The sequence below is a fragment of the Mastigoproctus giganteus genome, chromosome 9, assembly GCF_048544385.1.
Source record: "Mastigoproctus giganteus isolate SK-2022 chromosome 9, ASM4854438v1, whole genome shotgun sequence".
In the NCBI taxonomy this organism is placed as follows: Eukaryota; Metazoa; Arthropoda; class Arachnida; order Uropygi; family Thelyphonidae; genus Mastigoproctus; species Mastigoproctus giganteus.
The window spans coordinates 230,555,404-230,569,442 of NC_143583.1; the positions used below are offsets into that span (position 1 = coordinate 230,555,404).

General features: G+C 38.3%; 1 protein-coding gene across 1 annotated transcript in view; it reads left to right on the forward strand.

Annotated features, from left to right (window-relative positions):
- Positions 1 to 14,039, forward strand: part of Rad17 (Rad17 checkpoint clamp loader component) — a 382,411-nt gene that overhangs the window by 352,863 nt on the left and 15,509 nt on the right. Inside the window, exon 16 of the mRNA XM_090380952.1 lies at positions 13,222 to 13,279. Within this exon, the coding sequence (XP_090237078.1) occupies positions 13,222 to 13,279 (58 nt within the window). The remainder of the gene's footprint in view (positions 1 to 13,221; positions 13,280 to 14,039) is intronic.

Genomic DNA, 14,039 nt, shown 5'->3' on the forward strand with positions numbered 1-14,039 from the left:
CCCTTCTTTGTACTTGTTCTAGCAACTCTATATCCTTCCTAAAATGAGGCCTCCATACCTGTGCACAGTATTCTAGGTGTGGCCTGACTATTGCCTTGTATAATGGGATAATCACTTCCATGTCCCTGCTTGCAAAATTCCTATATATCATTGACAAGACTCCATGACCTGCCTTGGCAGCCAGCCTACACTGTTCAGCAAACTTCATATTTGACTGCACAATTACCCCCAGGTCTTTTTCACTTTCCGCTTCCCTGGGTGTACCACACAGTTGGTACATTTCTCTTCGGTTATTGCTACCCATATGCAGTACTTTGCATTTGTCAATGTTAAACTTCAGTTGCCACTTCTCAGCCCATTTTCCCAACTTATCTAGATCCAGTTAGAGTAGCATACTGCCTTTACTGTCATTAACAACCCTGCCAACCTTTGTATCATCTGAAAACTTGGAATTGAAACCCAATACACCTTCATCAATATCATTGATAAATATACAAAACAGTGGGCCCAACACCGAACCCTGGGGAACTACACTAATAACATTTGTCCATGAAGAGCAGTGTCCATTGATTACCACTCTCTGTCATCTCCCACTCAACCATCCCTTTATTCATTGTAGCAACTTACCCTTAATGCCATACCTCTCCAATTTGTACAGAATTTTTTCATGTGCAACAATATCAAAAGCTTTCCTGAAATCCAAGTATATGATATCAAAATTATTTTTGACATTGTTCCTTTGTGACCACATCATAGTATCCAATCAAATTGGTCAGACAGGACCTCCCTTTAACAAACCCGTACTGTGTCTTAACTATTACTACAGTCTTGTCTAGATGATCCTGCAATGCTTCTTTAACCAGTGATTTCATTATTTTCCCTGGACACAAGTTAAACTAACAGGTCTATAGTTACTTGTCACCTTTTGATGAGCCCCCTTTGTGAATTGGTGATACATTTGCACACCTTCAGTCCATGGGGGGCCTCCTCTGAGTCCAAGGAAGCTCTCATAATTATGGCTAAGAGTTTCTTCTTCTGCTAAGAGACAGAAAACTGAGGTTATATCAGGTCCAACACCTCACTACCTGATAATTCATTCCACTAGTGAAAGGCTCTTAGGAAAAATGGCATCCTGCTTTATCTGCATTGTGTCTGAGTAGCCCTGGCATCCCACTCCTGAGCACATTTATTGCTTGCCAGGTAGTTTGGTTGTTTGTTATTTGGTTTTTAGGAGAATTAGCAACTAAGGCCATATTGCTCCTTGCCAGGTAGTGGGCATCTTTTTGGGCTCCGTGGTAGGTGGGAAGCCCACCATTATGAATCCTGATAAAATTATTTTTTCTGGGACCCCAACCTGGTCCCTAACTGAAAAATTAGATGTTGACCCTGCTGATGTCACTTCAGCAAAAAGACAGAAAACTGAAACCATATCCAACATCCTGATACTTGGTGAGAAAGCTATAGGAAAAATGTCACCTTTCTTTATTCAGAAGGGTCTGGAAGGGTTGGCAAGATCTCTTAAATCAGTAAAACAGCTTCAGTCAGGCGACATCCTTGTAGAGACCAGAAGTAACAGGTATTCAGAACAGCTTCTCTGAGCCACATCGATCAGGAGAATGCCCATCACTGTTAGCTCCCATAAGACACTCATTCCATGGTATCATTGCCGAATGGAATCTCATGGATGTGAGTGAAGAGGAAATCTGTTCTGAACTGAAACTCCAAGGAGTGACAGCTGCAAAACAATTCATGCGTAGGAATGGGAAACTTGTTCCCACAAGAAACATCATTCTAACATTGAACTCAACGTCTCCTAATGAAATCAAGGCCAGCTACATTAGCTGTCCAGTAGTCCATATGTGCCAAATCCTCTAAGGCAGCGGTTCTCAAACTTTCTGAGCCTACGCCTCTCTTGACCTGTAAAATTTTCCCGGTGCCTCCCATGAAGTAAAGCATCTATAATTGTGCAATTTCTTATTTTTAATATGTTAATACAATAATTATTAATACTACATGAAATAATAAGCATCTGTAGTTCTAAATTACATTAGTAATTTAGAAGTACAACTTCTAAATTACTAACGATTATTATCAGTAAGTAATCATGCCAAAAACAATAAAACACACAATCGCACACCGCTGAAACCATATTTTCAACCAGGCAGCTAATGCTATACTATGCAATCTACCTATATATGTCATACATAGTACGCACTAAATTATATATATATATATTACATTACATCATATCAGTCATAATTAATCAATCCATTTCAGCAAATAAATGTTTATCTCGTGTTATATCGAAGTTAGAGTGAGATAGGTGGCGGTAAATGCTTTAAAAAATAGGTTATAAAATTTAATGTTATGTTACGAAAATTACATTTCTGTTAAACTTTTCGCACCTTCTTTTGCACTAGTCCGTGTCTCCCCAGGAAGGCAATGCCTCCCAGTTTGGAAATCGCTGCTCTATGGTGCTTTTAAGTGCCAGAAATATGGACACTCACAAATGGCCTGTTGTTGAGCCCTTGCGTGCGCTCAATTGCTGAAAAGACCACAAAACTGCATGTTCAGCTGCAAAACCCACCTGCATTAACTGCCAAGGAGAACACCCTGCTTACTTGCCAGAGGCAGAAGGAGGAAAAAGAAATTCAAAGTCTCAAGGCAGAGCTGAACATAATCATATCAGGAGGCACGAAAAACAGTAAAACCTATGAATACAAATAAACTAACCTATGCTCAGATGGTAGCAGGGAGCTTTTCCATCAGAACTCAGATTGAAATGACCATACCACCAAAGGAGTCATTCACTCCCATCGCATGCTACCTACTAAGTTCAATAAAACCCACACAGAAGGATCAGTCAGCTGCCGCTCCTATATCTGGACCTCCTAATGCTCCACTAGTAACAAAAGAAATTGCCAGAGAAAAGAATAAGAAAACTAAGGTACATCCTAGTGCTAAAGAAAATATAGTCATCGAGGAGAAGGAGTTACATGTCAAAACATCTTGGAATTCTTTGCAGAGAAAGAAATGGTCACAGGACAGTGTCCATACTTCTCCAAAAAAGATAAATCCAAGACTGATGAAAGTAAGCTTTTATCACCTCAGAAGCCGCCTGATAGACCCACCAGGCCAAAATAATGGCTAAATTCTTACAGTGGAATTGCCCTGGATACCAGAAAAATACTGACAAATCAAGGCCCTCCTGCAAAAGGACAAGCTTGTTTGCTTTTGCTTGCAGGAAACATATTTGAAGGCAAATGAAACCCCATCATTTCATAATATTATGATCGTATGTAAGGACAGAAGTGGGGGTAGACCTGTCCATGGAGGAGTTGCCATCATTGTGGGCAATCAGACCCCTTTCCAACCTATGCTGCTTTCCACTCACTTAGAAGCGCTAGCAGTTCGCCTTACGGTTGGGTTTTGATTAACTGTCTGTTCGATGTATTTGCCACCTGGGGCTGATATCTCCCAGAGACACCTTGATCTCATTATGCAGCTGCCTTCCCCTTTCCTTCGTAGTGATTTCAATGGAGGTAACACCCTATGCAGTAGTTGTAACATCATTGTCAGTGGAGCATATGCTCACTGACAATGGCCTCTCCCTCCTAAATGTGGGAACAAACACCTTTATCCACACGCCTACCCATACATTTTCTGCAGTTGATCTTTCTATCTGCTCCCCTTCTCTTCTACATTCTCTTGGGAGGTGGAAGAGAATCATTAGCATTAGTAGAGGCATATGTTAATGCTAATGCTAATGATTCTCTTCCACCATATGGAAGTGATCACTTCCCTGTAATAGCCACCCTAATTAATGGGAGGCCATGTTTTCTTGTTAGGTTACTGCAGTGGATTAGGCTGACCAGAATGCCTCTCAACATCAGGAAAATTTTAACATCAGTGCAGTCAGTCAAGAGCCTATCCATGATGCAGTTACGTACATAAAGTATCGTCCATGGCATTGCAACTGCAATTCCAAGAAAGTTTACCTGGATAGAGATTTTACTGTTATTCTAGATTGTAATTCTGAAATCTCTCTCCTCTATTTTTTTAAATTTCACTTAGAGTAGATAAGGGTAACCAAAACCTTTGTGGAATGCTGAATGCACAGCAGCAAAAAAAAGGCTCGAAACAGAGTTTGATGGATATTCCGAAGATATCTTACCACGGCCAACCTCCTATCTTTTAAATGTGCACGAGCCAAAGCATGTTTCATCTGCTTTCAGAGTCAAAAGGAATTGTGGATCCATTTCACGTCATCTATTACCCAGACGACCAGCACTAAGGTGGTCTGGAAAATGAAGGGAAAGTACACTCCACACCCCTCATCAGTCCTGGAATATAATGGGAAGTACTATTGCAGACCTTGCTGCAATGCTCTTGGGGAAACATTTTCTCACATCATCCTGCTCCCTAGAGTGTCTGGTCCTTAAATATAAAATTGAAAAACAAGCCTTTAATTTTACATTAATGGGTTTCCACCCATATAATGGGCCATTTACCAACCATGAGCTGAAAACAGCACTTGCCCTTACAAAGGCTACTGCTGTTGGACCAGACAACATCCATTATGAAATGATCAAACACCTTTCACCAAAATCCTGGACCTTCTGTTCTTCCTGTATAATGGAATCTTCCTCAAAGAGCAGTTTCCGAATACCTGCACAACACAATTATTCTTGCTTTTGCCAAGCCAGGAAAGGATCCTAAATCTCCGAGAAACTATCGTCCTATTGCTCTGACTAGTTGTCTGTATAAAATATTGGAAAGATAAAATATCTTTGGAATATTTAGAATCAAATGACTTTCTCTCAGTTTCAGTGTGGCTTCCAAAGAAACAGGTCCTCTCTGGACCATTTAATTAGACTGGAAGCATCTATTTGAGATGCTTTCCTAAAAAGTGAATACTTGGTGTCCATCTTCTATGACATGGAAAATGGCATACTTCACAACTTGGAAATTTGGTATTTTAATAGACCTTTATAACCTCAGTCTAAGAGGCATCCATGTTTTTATTAAAAATTTATCCTGCTGTTATTTCCAATTTGAGTAGGATCATCCCTTTTCCCAGGCTTTTTGTCAAGAGGATGGAGTTACCACAAGGGTCTGTCTTAAGTGTCACATTTTTTGCCATAAAAGCAAATTCCATTACCAAACAACTTCCTCCAACTATACACAGTGCACTGACTTCAGCATATTTTCTCAATCATGCAATATGAGGATTATTGAGAAAAAATTGCAACAAGACACTGACCATCTAAACTCCTGGGCCACGGCCAATGGTTTCAAGTTCTCACCAGAGAAGACCATTTGCATCCATTTTTGTCATAAACTTAACCTCCAACCCCGGCCTGAATTATGACTTGGACAAAGCACCATTCCAGTAATAGTTGGTTTGAGCATGCTCAATGCTGATGGGATTCTTCCTCTCGCTCAGAATAATCACCTGAGAGGGCATAAATTCAAATTGAGGAAAGACAGATGTAGGATAGACGTGTGGAAATTTGCCTTTAGCCAGTGGGTGGTTGGTTGGTGGAACAGACTTCCATCCCTTGTCGTTGAAGTTGATAGCCTAAATAAGTTTAAGGCTCAGCTGGACAGGTATTTTGAACAAACAGAGGGGTGAAGTGGAAGTGTTTTTTTTTTTTTTTTTGGCTGATGCTGCATAAGCTTGCTTTCTTGCATCAAATGCCTCTACTAATGCTAATGCTAATAGCAGAGACAAAATTCTTGAGACTCATTAGCATTAGAGGCATATGATGCAAGAAAGCAACCTTATATAGCATCAGCCAAAAAAAAACTTCCCATTTCACTCATCCTTTCACTCCAAATGCTTGTCTAGTTCTGCCGTGAACTTATTTAAGTTGTCGACCTCCACTACAGAGGATGGAGGTTTGTTCCAACTATCAACCACTCGCTGGCTAAAGGCAAATTTCTGCAAATCTATTCTACAATTAGCTTTCCTTAATTTGAATTTATGTCCCCTCAGATAATTAATCTGAGCAATAGTAAGAATCTCATTAGCATTGAGATTGCTCAATCCATTCAAGGCCTTATACACCTCACTTAGATCACCTCGCAGGTGCCTGCCCTCCAGAAGCTGAAATTTACAGAACCTTAAGCCTTTCTTGGTAACACCAACCCTTTGTACCACTCACCAATCTTGTTGCCCTTCTCTGTACTCATTCAATCAGCTCTACATCTTTCCTAAAATGAGTCTTCTAGACCTGTATACAGTACTCAAGGTGTGGCCTGACCTGATTGCTTTATACAAAGGTACAATCACCCCCTTATCCATGCTAGCAAAATTCCTGTATATCATTGGCAAGACACCATGAGCTACTCTTGCAGCCTTTTCGCACTGCTCAGAAACTTCATATCTGACAGCACAATTACCCCCAAGTCCTTTTCATTCTCCACTACCTTGGGTGTAGTACTACACAGTTGATACGTTACTCTGGGGTTACTGCTACCCATATGCAGTACTTTACATTTGTCAATGTTAAACTTCAGTTGCTATCCCTCAACCCATCTGCTCAACTTTTCCAGATCCTGTTGCAGTAACTTACTATCATTAACAACCCTGCCAACCTTCATATCATTTGCAAACTTAAACATTAACCCTGATATACCTTCATCAATAACATTGATAAATACAAAAAACAACAATGGGCCCAACACTGAACCCCCCCCCCCGGGGGGGACTCCTTTAATAATATTAGTCCACGAAGAGCAGTGTCCATTGTCTTCTCCCACTCAACTCTCCTTTTATCCATTGTAGCAACTTGTCCTTAATGCCATACTGCTCCAATTTGTACAGTAGTCTTTAATGTGCCACAGTATCAAAAGCTTACCTAAAATCCAAGTATAGATGATATGAAAATTATTCTTTGCATACGATTCCTTTGTGACCACACAATACTGTCCAATCAAATTTGTCAAACAAAACTTCCCCTTAACAAATCCATGCTGTGTCTGAACTAAAGCTGATTCCCCTTTTGTGAATTGGTGACACATTTGCACATCTCCAGTCCATGGGGACCACCCCTGAGTCCAAGGAAGCTTTCATAATTATGGTTAACGGTTTGCTTACTTTCTTTGCTGCCTTCTTTATTATAACTGGATAGATCCCATCCACCCTAGGTGCCTTCCTTATATTTAACTTCAATTTCTCCTCCACTTTCCTCTCAGTTATTACAAAATCACTTAGCTCCCTGTTAGAGTTTGATAAACTTCTGATATTCCCCTCCTTGAATAACTCTTCATGTGAATATAGATGCAAAATACGCATTCAGTTTATCAGCTACCTGAGCATGATCATCAATAATCAAACCATCTGTGTTAAGTGGACCAATATAAATCATCCCTTTCCTTCTAGAGTTTACATAAGTAAAGAACTTTTTGGTATTTCTTTACATCCTTTGCCAAAGATTTCCTGTAATCTGCTTTCACCTGCCTAACCTCCTGCTTTCACCTGCCTAATCAAGTCACAAGACGTGATTACAAGACTAGCTTATATCTGCCATAGGCTTCTGTGTCGCCTGATAATTGATATGCATTCCATGCATTTTTCGTCTATTCCACAAGCTTCAATAATTCATTTGGCATCCATTTAGGCCTAAACCTTGAACAGTATTTCTAAATTGGTATGAAAAGCCTAGTAGCCTCCAAGATTATGTCCCCGAAGGCTTCCCAATTTGAATGCACCGTTGCTAACATCATCAGTTGATCTCACTGTGTAGAATTTAAAAACTCTGAGACACCTGTAGTCACCTTTACGAAAGCAAAAACTCTTCCCCTTATCCCTGATGGTAGTCACATCTTTAAGTAAATCCCACATCAGTACACGGTGATCACTGCCACCTAGTGGTTCCTTTATCTGCAGAACACATGAAGAAACCCTGCTGATAATCTGATCAAGAGCATTACTCCCTATGGTTGCCTCTCAAACATGTTGCTGTGGAAAACAGTCATCCAATAAATCCACAAAATTCCTGCTAGTGGGCAAGTGACAAACCCACAAGTTCCAGTCATTATCTAGAAAGTTAGTCTCCCATTATAAGACATTCTGATTTACTGGCCCAATCTATTTCTCTGCAGCATTGCTCATTATGCTCGTCAGATTCATTAGGTCTACAACACACACCTACTCTCATTTTCCCTTTCCCAGTGCTTATATTATTAATAATTATTATTATTAGCATTAGCATTGGCATATGATGCAAGAAAGCAAGCTTATGCAGCATCAGCCAAAAAAAAACAAAAAAAAAAAAAAAAACTTCCACTTCACCCCTCGGTTCGTTCGAAATACCTGTCCAGCTGAGCCTTAAATTTATTTAGGCTATCAACTTCCACAACAAGGGATGGAAGTCTGTTCCACCAACCAACTACCCGCTGGCTAAAGGAAAATTTCCGCACATCCATCCTACATCTGTCTTTCCTCAATTTGAATTTATGCCTCTCAGGTGATTATTCTGAGCAAGAGGAAGAATCCCATAAGCATTCAGCATGCTCAAACCATTCAAGGCTTTATACACCTCTATCAGATCACCTCGCCGGTGCCTAGTCTCCAGACACTGTAATTTGCAAAACTTAAGCCTTTCTTCTTAAGAGCAACCCTTTGTTCCATTCACTAATCTTGTTGCCCTTCTCTGTACTTGTTCCAGCAGCTCTACATCCTTCTTGAAATGAGGCCTCCAGACTTGTATACAGTACTCAAGGTGTGGCCTGACCATTGCCTTGTACAAGGGAATAATCACCTCCATATCCCTGCTAGCAAAATTCCTGTATATCATTGACAAGACACCATGAGCTACTCTTGCAGCCCATCTGCACTGCTCAGAGAACTTCATATCTGCCTGCATAATTACCCCCAGGTCATTTTCATTCTCTACCACTGTCAGTGTAGTACCACAGAGTTGATATGTTGCTTGCTGTTTCCCATATGTAGTACTTTACATTTGTCAATATTAAACTTCATTTTCCACCTCTCAGCCCATCTGCTCAAGCTTTCCAGATCCTGTTGCAGCAGCAGCATAGCATCAGTAGTGTCCTTAACAACCCTGCCAACCATTGTATCGTCTGCAAACTTGGACATTAAGCTTGATATACCATCATCAATATTATTTATAAATACAGAAAACAATAATGGACCCAATACTGAACCCTGTGGGACTCCACTAATAACATTAGTCCATGATGAGCAGTGTCCATTGATTACCACTCTCTGTCTTCTACCTCTCAACCATCCCTTTATCCATAGCTGCACTTTGCCTCCAATGCCACACTGCTCCAATTTGTGCAGCAGTCTTCCATGTGCAATAGTATGAAAAGCCTTTCTAAGATCCAATTATGTAATAACAAAGTTATTCCCTGCATCCAGCTCTTTTGTGACTGCATCATAGTATCCAATCAAATTGGTCAGGCAAGACTTTCCCTTAGCAAAACCATGCTGTGTCCGAGCTATAACTGAAGTGTTGACTAGATGATCCTGCAGTACTTCTTTAACCAGTGCCTTCAATAATTTTCCTGCAACAGAAGTTAAACTCACAAGTCTATAATTACTTGTGTCGGCCTTTGATCCTCCTTTGTGAATTGGGGTCACATTTGCACATCTCCAGTCTATGGGTACCTCCCCTGAGTCCAAGGAAGCTCTCATAATAATTATGGCTAAGGGTTTGCTTACTTCCTTTGCTGCCTCCTTTAATATAACTGGATAGATCCCATCCACCCCAGGTGCCTTTCTTAGTCTCAGTTATTACAAGATTATTGCCAGAGTTGAATACAGCTTACTGCCGGAGTTGAATACACCTCTGGCATTCCCCTCGCTGAATAACTCCTCATGTGTGAATGTTGATGCAAAATATTCATTTAGTTTGGTAGCTACCTGAGCAGGATAATCAACAGTTGAACCATCGATATCAAGTGGACCAATCTGATTCATCCCCTTCCTTCTAGAGTTTACATAATATAGTAAAATAATAAGAGGGGTATACCTCAATATACCTATTGAGTAGCACAGCTCTGATTCATACTATCTAATAGAGTTTACATAAGTAAAGAACTCTTTGCTGTTTTTCTTTGCATCCTTTGCCAAAGATTTCTCATAATCTGCCTTTGCCTGCGTAACCTTCTTTGTAACTTGGTTACAGACCAGCTTATATCTATCATATCATGTGTTAATTTATATGTATCCCATGCATTTTTCTTCTCTGCCATGTGTCTCATTAGTTCATCTGACATCCTTTAGTCCTAAACGTTGAACAATATTTCTTAGTTGGTATGTAAAGCCTTAGTAGCTTCCAAGATAAGTTCTTTGAATGCTTCCCATTTTGAATTTGCTGTTGTAACATCATCAGTTGGTCCCACTGTATAAAATTTAAATACTGTCTCAGACCGTAGTTGCCTTTACGAAAGGAATAACCCTTCCCCTTACTCCTGATGGTAGTTACCTCTTTGAGTAAATCCCACTTCAGCACACTGTGATCACTGCCACCTAGTGGTTCCTTTATCTGCAGATTCTTAATGCATGAAAAATCACTACTGATAATCAAATCAAGAGTATTACTCCCTGTAGTTGCCTCCCGAACATGCTGATGTAGAAAAGAATCATCCAATAAATCCACAAAAGCCTTGCTAATGTGTGAGTGACCAACCCACAAATTCCAGTCAATATCTGGGAAATTAAAATCCCCCCTTATAGGACTCTCTGATTTACTGGCCCACTCTATTTCCCTGTACAGTTTCTTATTATACTCATCAGAGTCATTAGGCCTATAGCACACTCCTACTGTAGCCAGGTGGGAAGGAGCAACAGTGCGTAGCACATGCTTCTTGATTAGACTGGGGTTCGAGCCTGTCACCACCAAATACGGAGGATGCGGAAAGGTCAGGAAATGACCACCGCATATCCCGGAGCAATATGGCCTTAGTTGCTAATGCTCCTAAAAACCAAATAACAACAACAACAACAGCACACTCCTACTCTCAATTTTGATCTCCCAATGCTTATGTCACACCAAACTGCAATCCACACTGCACTGTCCAGCGATGTTGACTGGCTTCACTTTCTTGGATTTTGTGTGTTTCTTAACTAATTGCATAATCCCTCCTCCCTTCCTATCCTGTCTATCTTTTCTGTAGATGTTGTACTCCCCAAATTCCAGTTCTGGATTTCTTATATCTATGTGACACCACGTCTCTGATATCCCAACAATATCCGCCTTTGATGCTTTGAGCAATACCTCAAATTCATCAAATTTATTTACCAAACTCCTAGCATTGGTGTACACACAAGTATACATGCACCTGTTCCTATTCTTAGCTATCCTAACACAACCAACCCATGTGTTTACTTGTACTGCAATGACTCTCAATTATTATTACCATCATTTTATTTCCACCTTTGTGGGCACACCTGGAACAGCCTGGTTTGCCTAGAGGGATGTACATTATAAATATTCAAATTCTTTCAAACATTGATTGAATTAAAAGAAAGGAAAACACATTGTATTTACAAGTAAGCTAACATAGACACTGAAGTTTCAAAACTGTGAAGGTGGTTTTCTATCACAGAATGCACATTATCCCTTTCATTTTTTGTATGTCCTGTAATTAGGAAATTTTGAGTGATGGACTGAGTTTAAATACTCAGTGTAGATAAGTATGCATGTACATGGCAACAGTGAATTTGTTCTTCTATTGTACTACTAATTTATTTATTTATTTATTTATTCTAATAATTTATTCTACTAATCTCAAGATCAGTACTGTTTACGGATCTGGCTGTCTCTTTCTGTGGTCCCCCAGTTACCTTCACACTCGTTCCAGAAGAAACACTGTACTTTATCACTTTTAAGTTCTGAAATTATAAAGTTAAAACAGATTAATTTATATTTGTAATAGAATAAGAAAATATCAACTCTATCACCCAGTCACAATTAAAAAAAAGTGTAATTTTACCAGCACAACAAAGATAATCTTGTCTGTTACAATTCTGATGTGTCACTTTTCTACTGTGACCAGTGGCGATACCTACTTAGTGGAAAAGCAACTGCACTCTACTGGCTCAAAATTGAGTTATAAATATGTAATTTTTTCTAGGATGTAGAGTTCAAGCTTGTTCATCTTCCTATTATATTAACTCAAATTCGACAGTTTTTGAGTTGTGTCATTTTTCCATACGATGTGTGATTTACTTCAAAGAACAGTGCTCATGGTCCCAACAGAGTATATTGTATAATGCTTTAACACTTAGATAACAAATCATTATCCTTGCTGCTGACCTTCTACAATCGTATCTTCATTGAACATTCATTTCCCACTTGCTGGCATCACTCCTGTGTACTGGCAATTCCCAAACCAAGGAAAGGTCACTCTATCCTTCACAACTATAGACCTATTTCTCTTACCACCTGCTTTGGTAAAAGCCTAGAAAAAATAATACACCAGAAATCTAATCTCTGATAACTAGTTTTGTTTCAGAAAAAATCAGTCATTGCTGAATCTCATGGTCAAAGCTGAAACAAACATCAGCAATGCATTTATCCCGAAAGAGCATCTTGTTATGATGCACCATACCATCTTATTATGGTATGCCTTGACGTAGAAATGTCTTTGATGCCACTTGGCATTTTAAAATAATAACAAATGCATTATTCTGAATGGGAGGTGATATTCACTCATAATAGATAGCTAACGTGTGATATTAAAATTTTGCATAATTCGTGGAGTACTAAATTTTAAATAGATTTTGAAAAAATTTTGATGTTACTTTTTATACACCTAACAAGCATAAATATATGTGCAAGCATTTTTGAAATTTTAAACATTAATGGTTTTTAAAATTGGAAAATGGAAGAAATCTTTATATTTTATATCATAACATTTTTTAAAATTTTTATTTTTTTTTTTTTGTTCTTTTAACTAAAAGATGTAAAACATTTTAATTATTTAATTATTATTAAAAATAAAATTTCTTACAGTAATTAGTGTAATCTATTAAGAAGAGATGAAATATTGGTGTACTCCAAACAGAATTAAAAATAAAATAAATAAAAAAAACTAAAGTTTTGCAGTGACAATGTTGAAATAATTTAATTTTACCACTGAATTTAATTATAAATTTTAAAATAGTAAAAAATCAAATAAAATTTATTTTAAATAAATTTATATATATATTTATTTATTTATTTATTATATTGTCTTTTGCAGACCAATGCAGCCTTATTAATCAGCTAGCAGTGTTTGAATTACAAAAGCATAAATATAAGTGAGTTTCAATTTCCCTTCTTCTGTGGTGCAAAACTCTCTTACATGTCAAATAATAATGTGCAGGCACTCCTCTGCTTACATACAAACAACTTATGTACAAAGCTTCTCAAAATTAATAAAAATACTGTATATCGAAAATATGTCAACAGTTTTGGACCACGCGCGCGAAGTACCAAACTCAGCTGCCATGGAAAGTGAACCCCAGCTTTAAGATATTAATTAATCTGTTCCAGAGACACCATAGTATCGTGTAAACTGAATAGCACATTTTTTTTTTTTTTTTTTTTTGTAATTCGTTCCAAGATCGCAGAAGTCGAAATTTTCACTATATAACTATGCTATTTATCTCTCTAAAAGGTCACTTTTATAATGGAAATTATATTAGTTTTATATAAATTTATGTCACATGAGCACAACACAAAAAAATCACTTTTAAAATGCACTACACTTTCGCTGTTTATTGCTATATTGGTTATATTTGATTATAAGAATCCGTTTTGAACGTCTTTGTGATATTTTTCTAAATCACATTTTTGGAGTTCACAACCATAAAACAATAAAAAACAATTTCCACTTTCTGATTTATTGGACGTTTCTGTTAGTGCATCTATTATAAATGAGTAGTAAACTCGATCTTATTGAATTTGCGATAATATACAGTACCCATAGCTGGAATTCTGTGGGTTTTTACATTATTATGGTGAAATGTGTTTCGCCTTCCATGTCAGTGAACAGAAATATCAATTAGTAACTAAGCT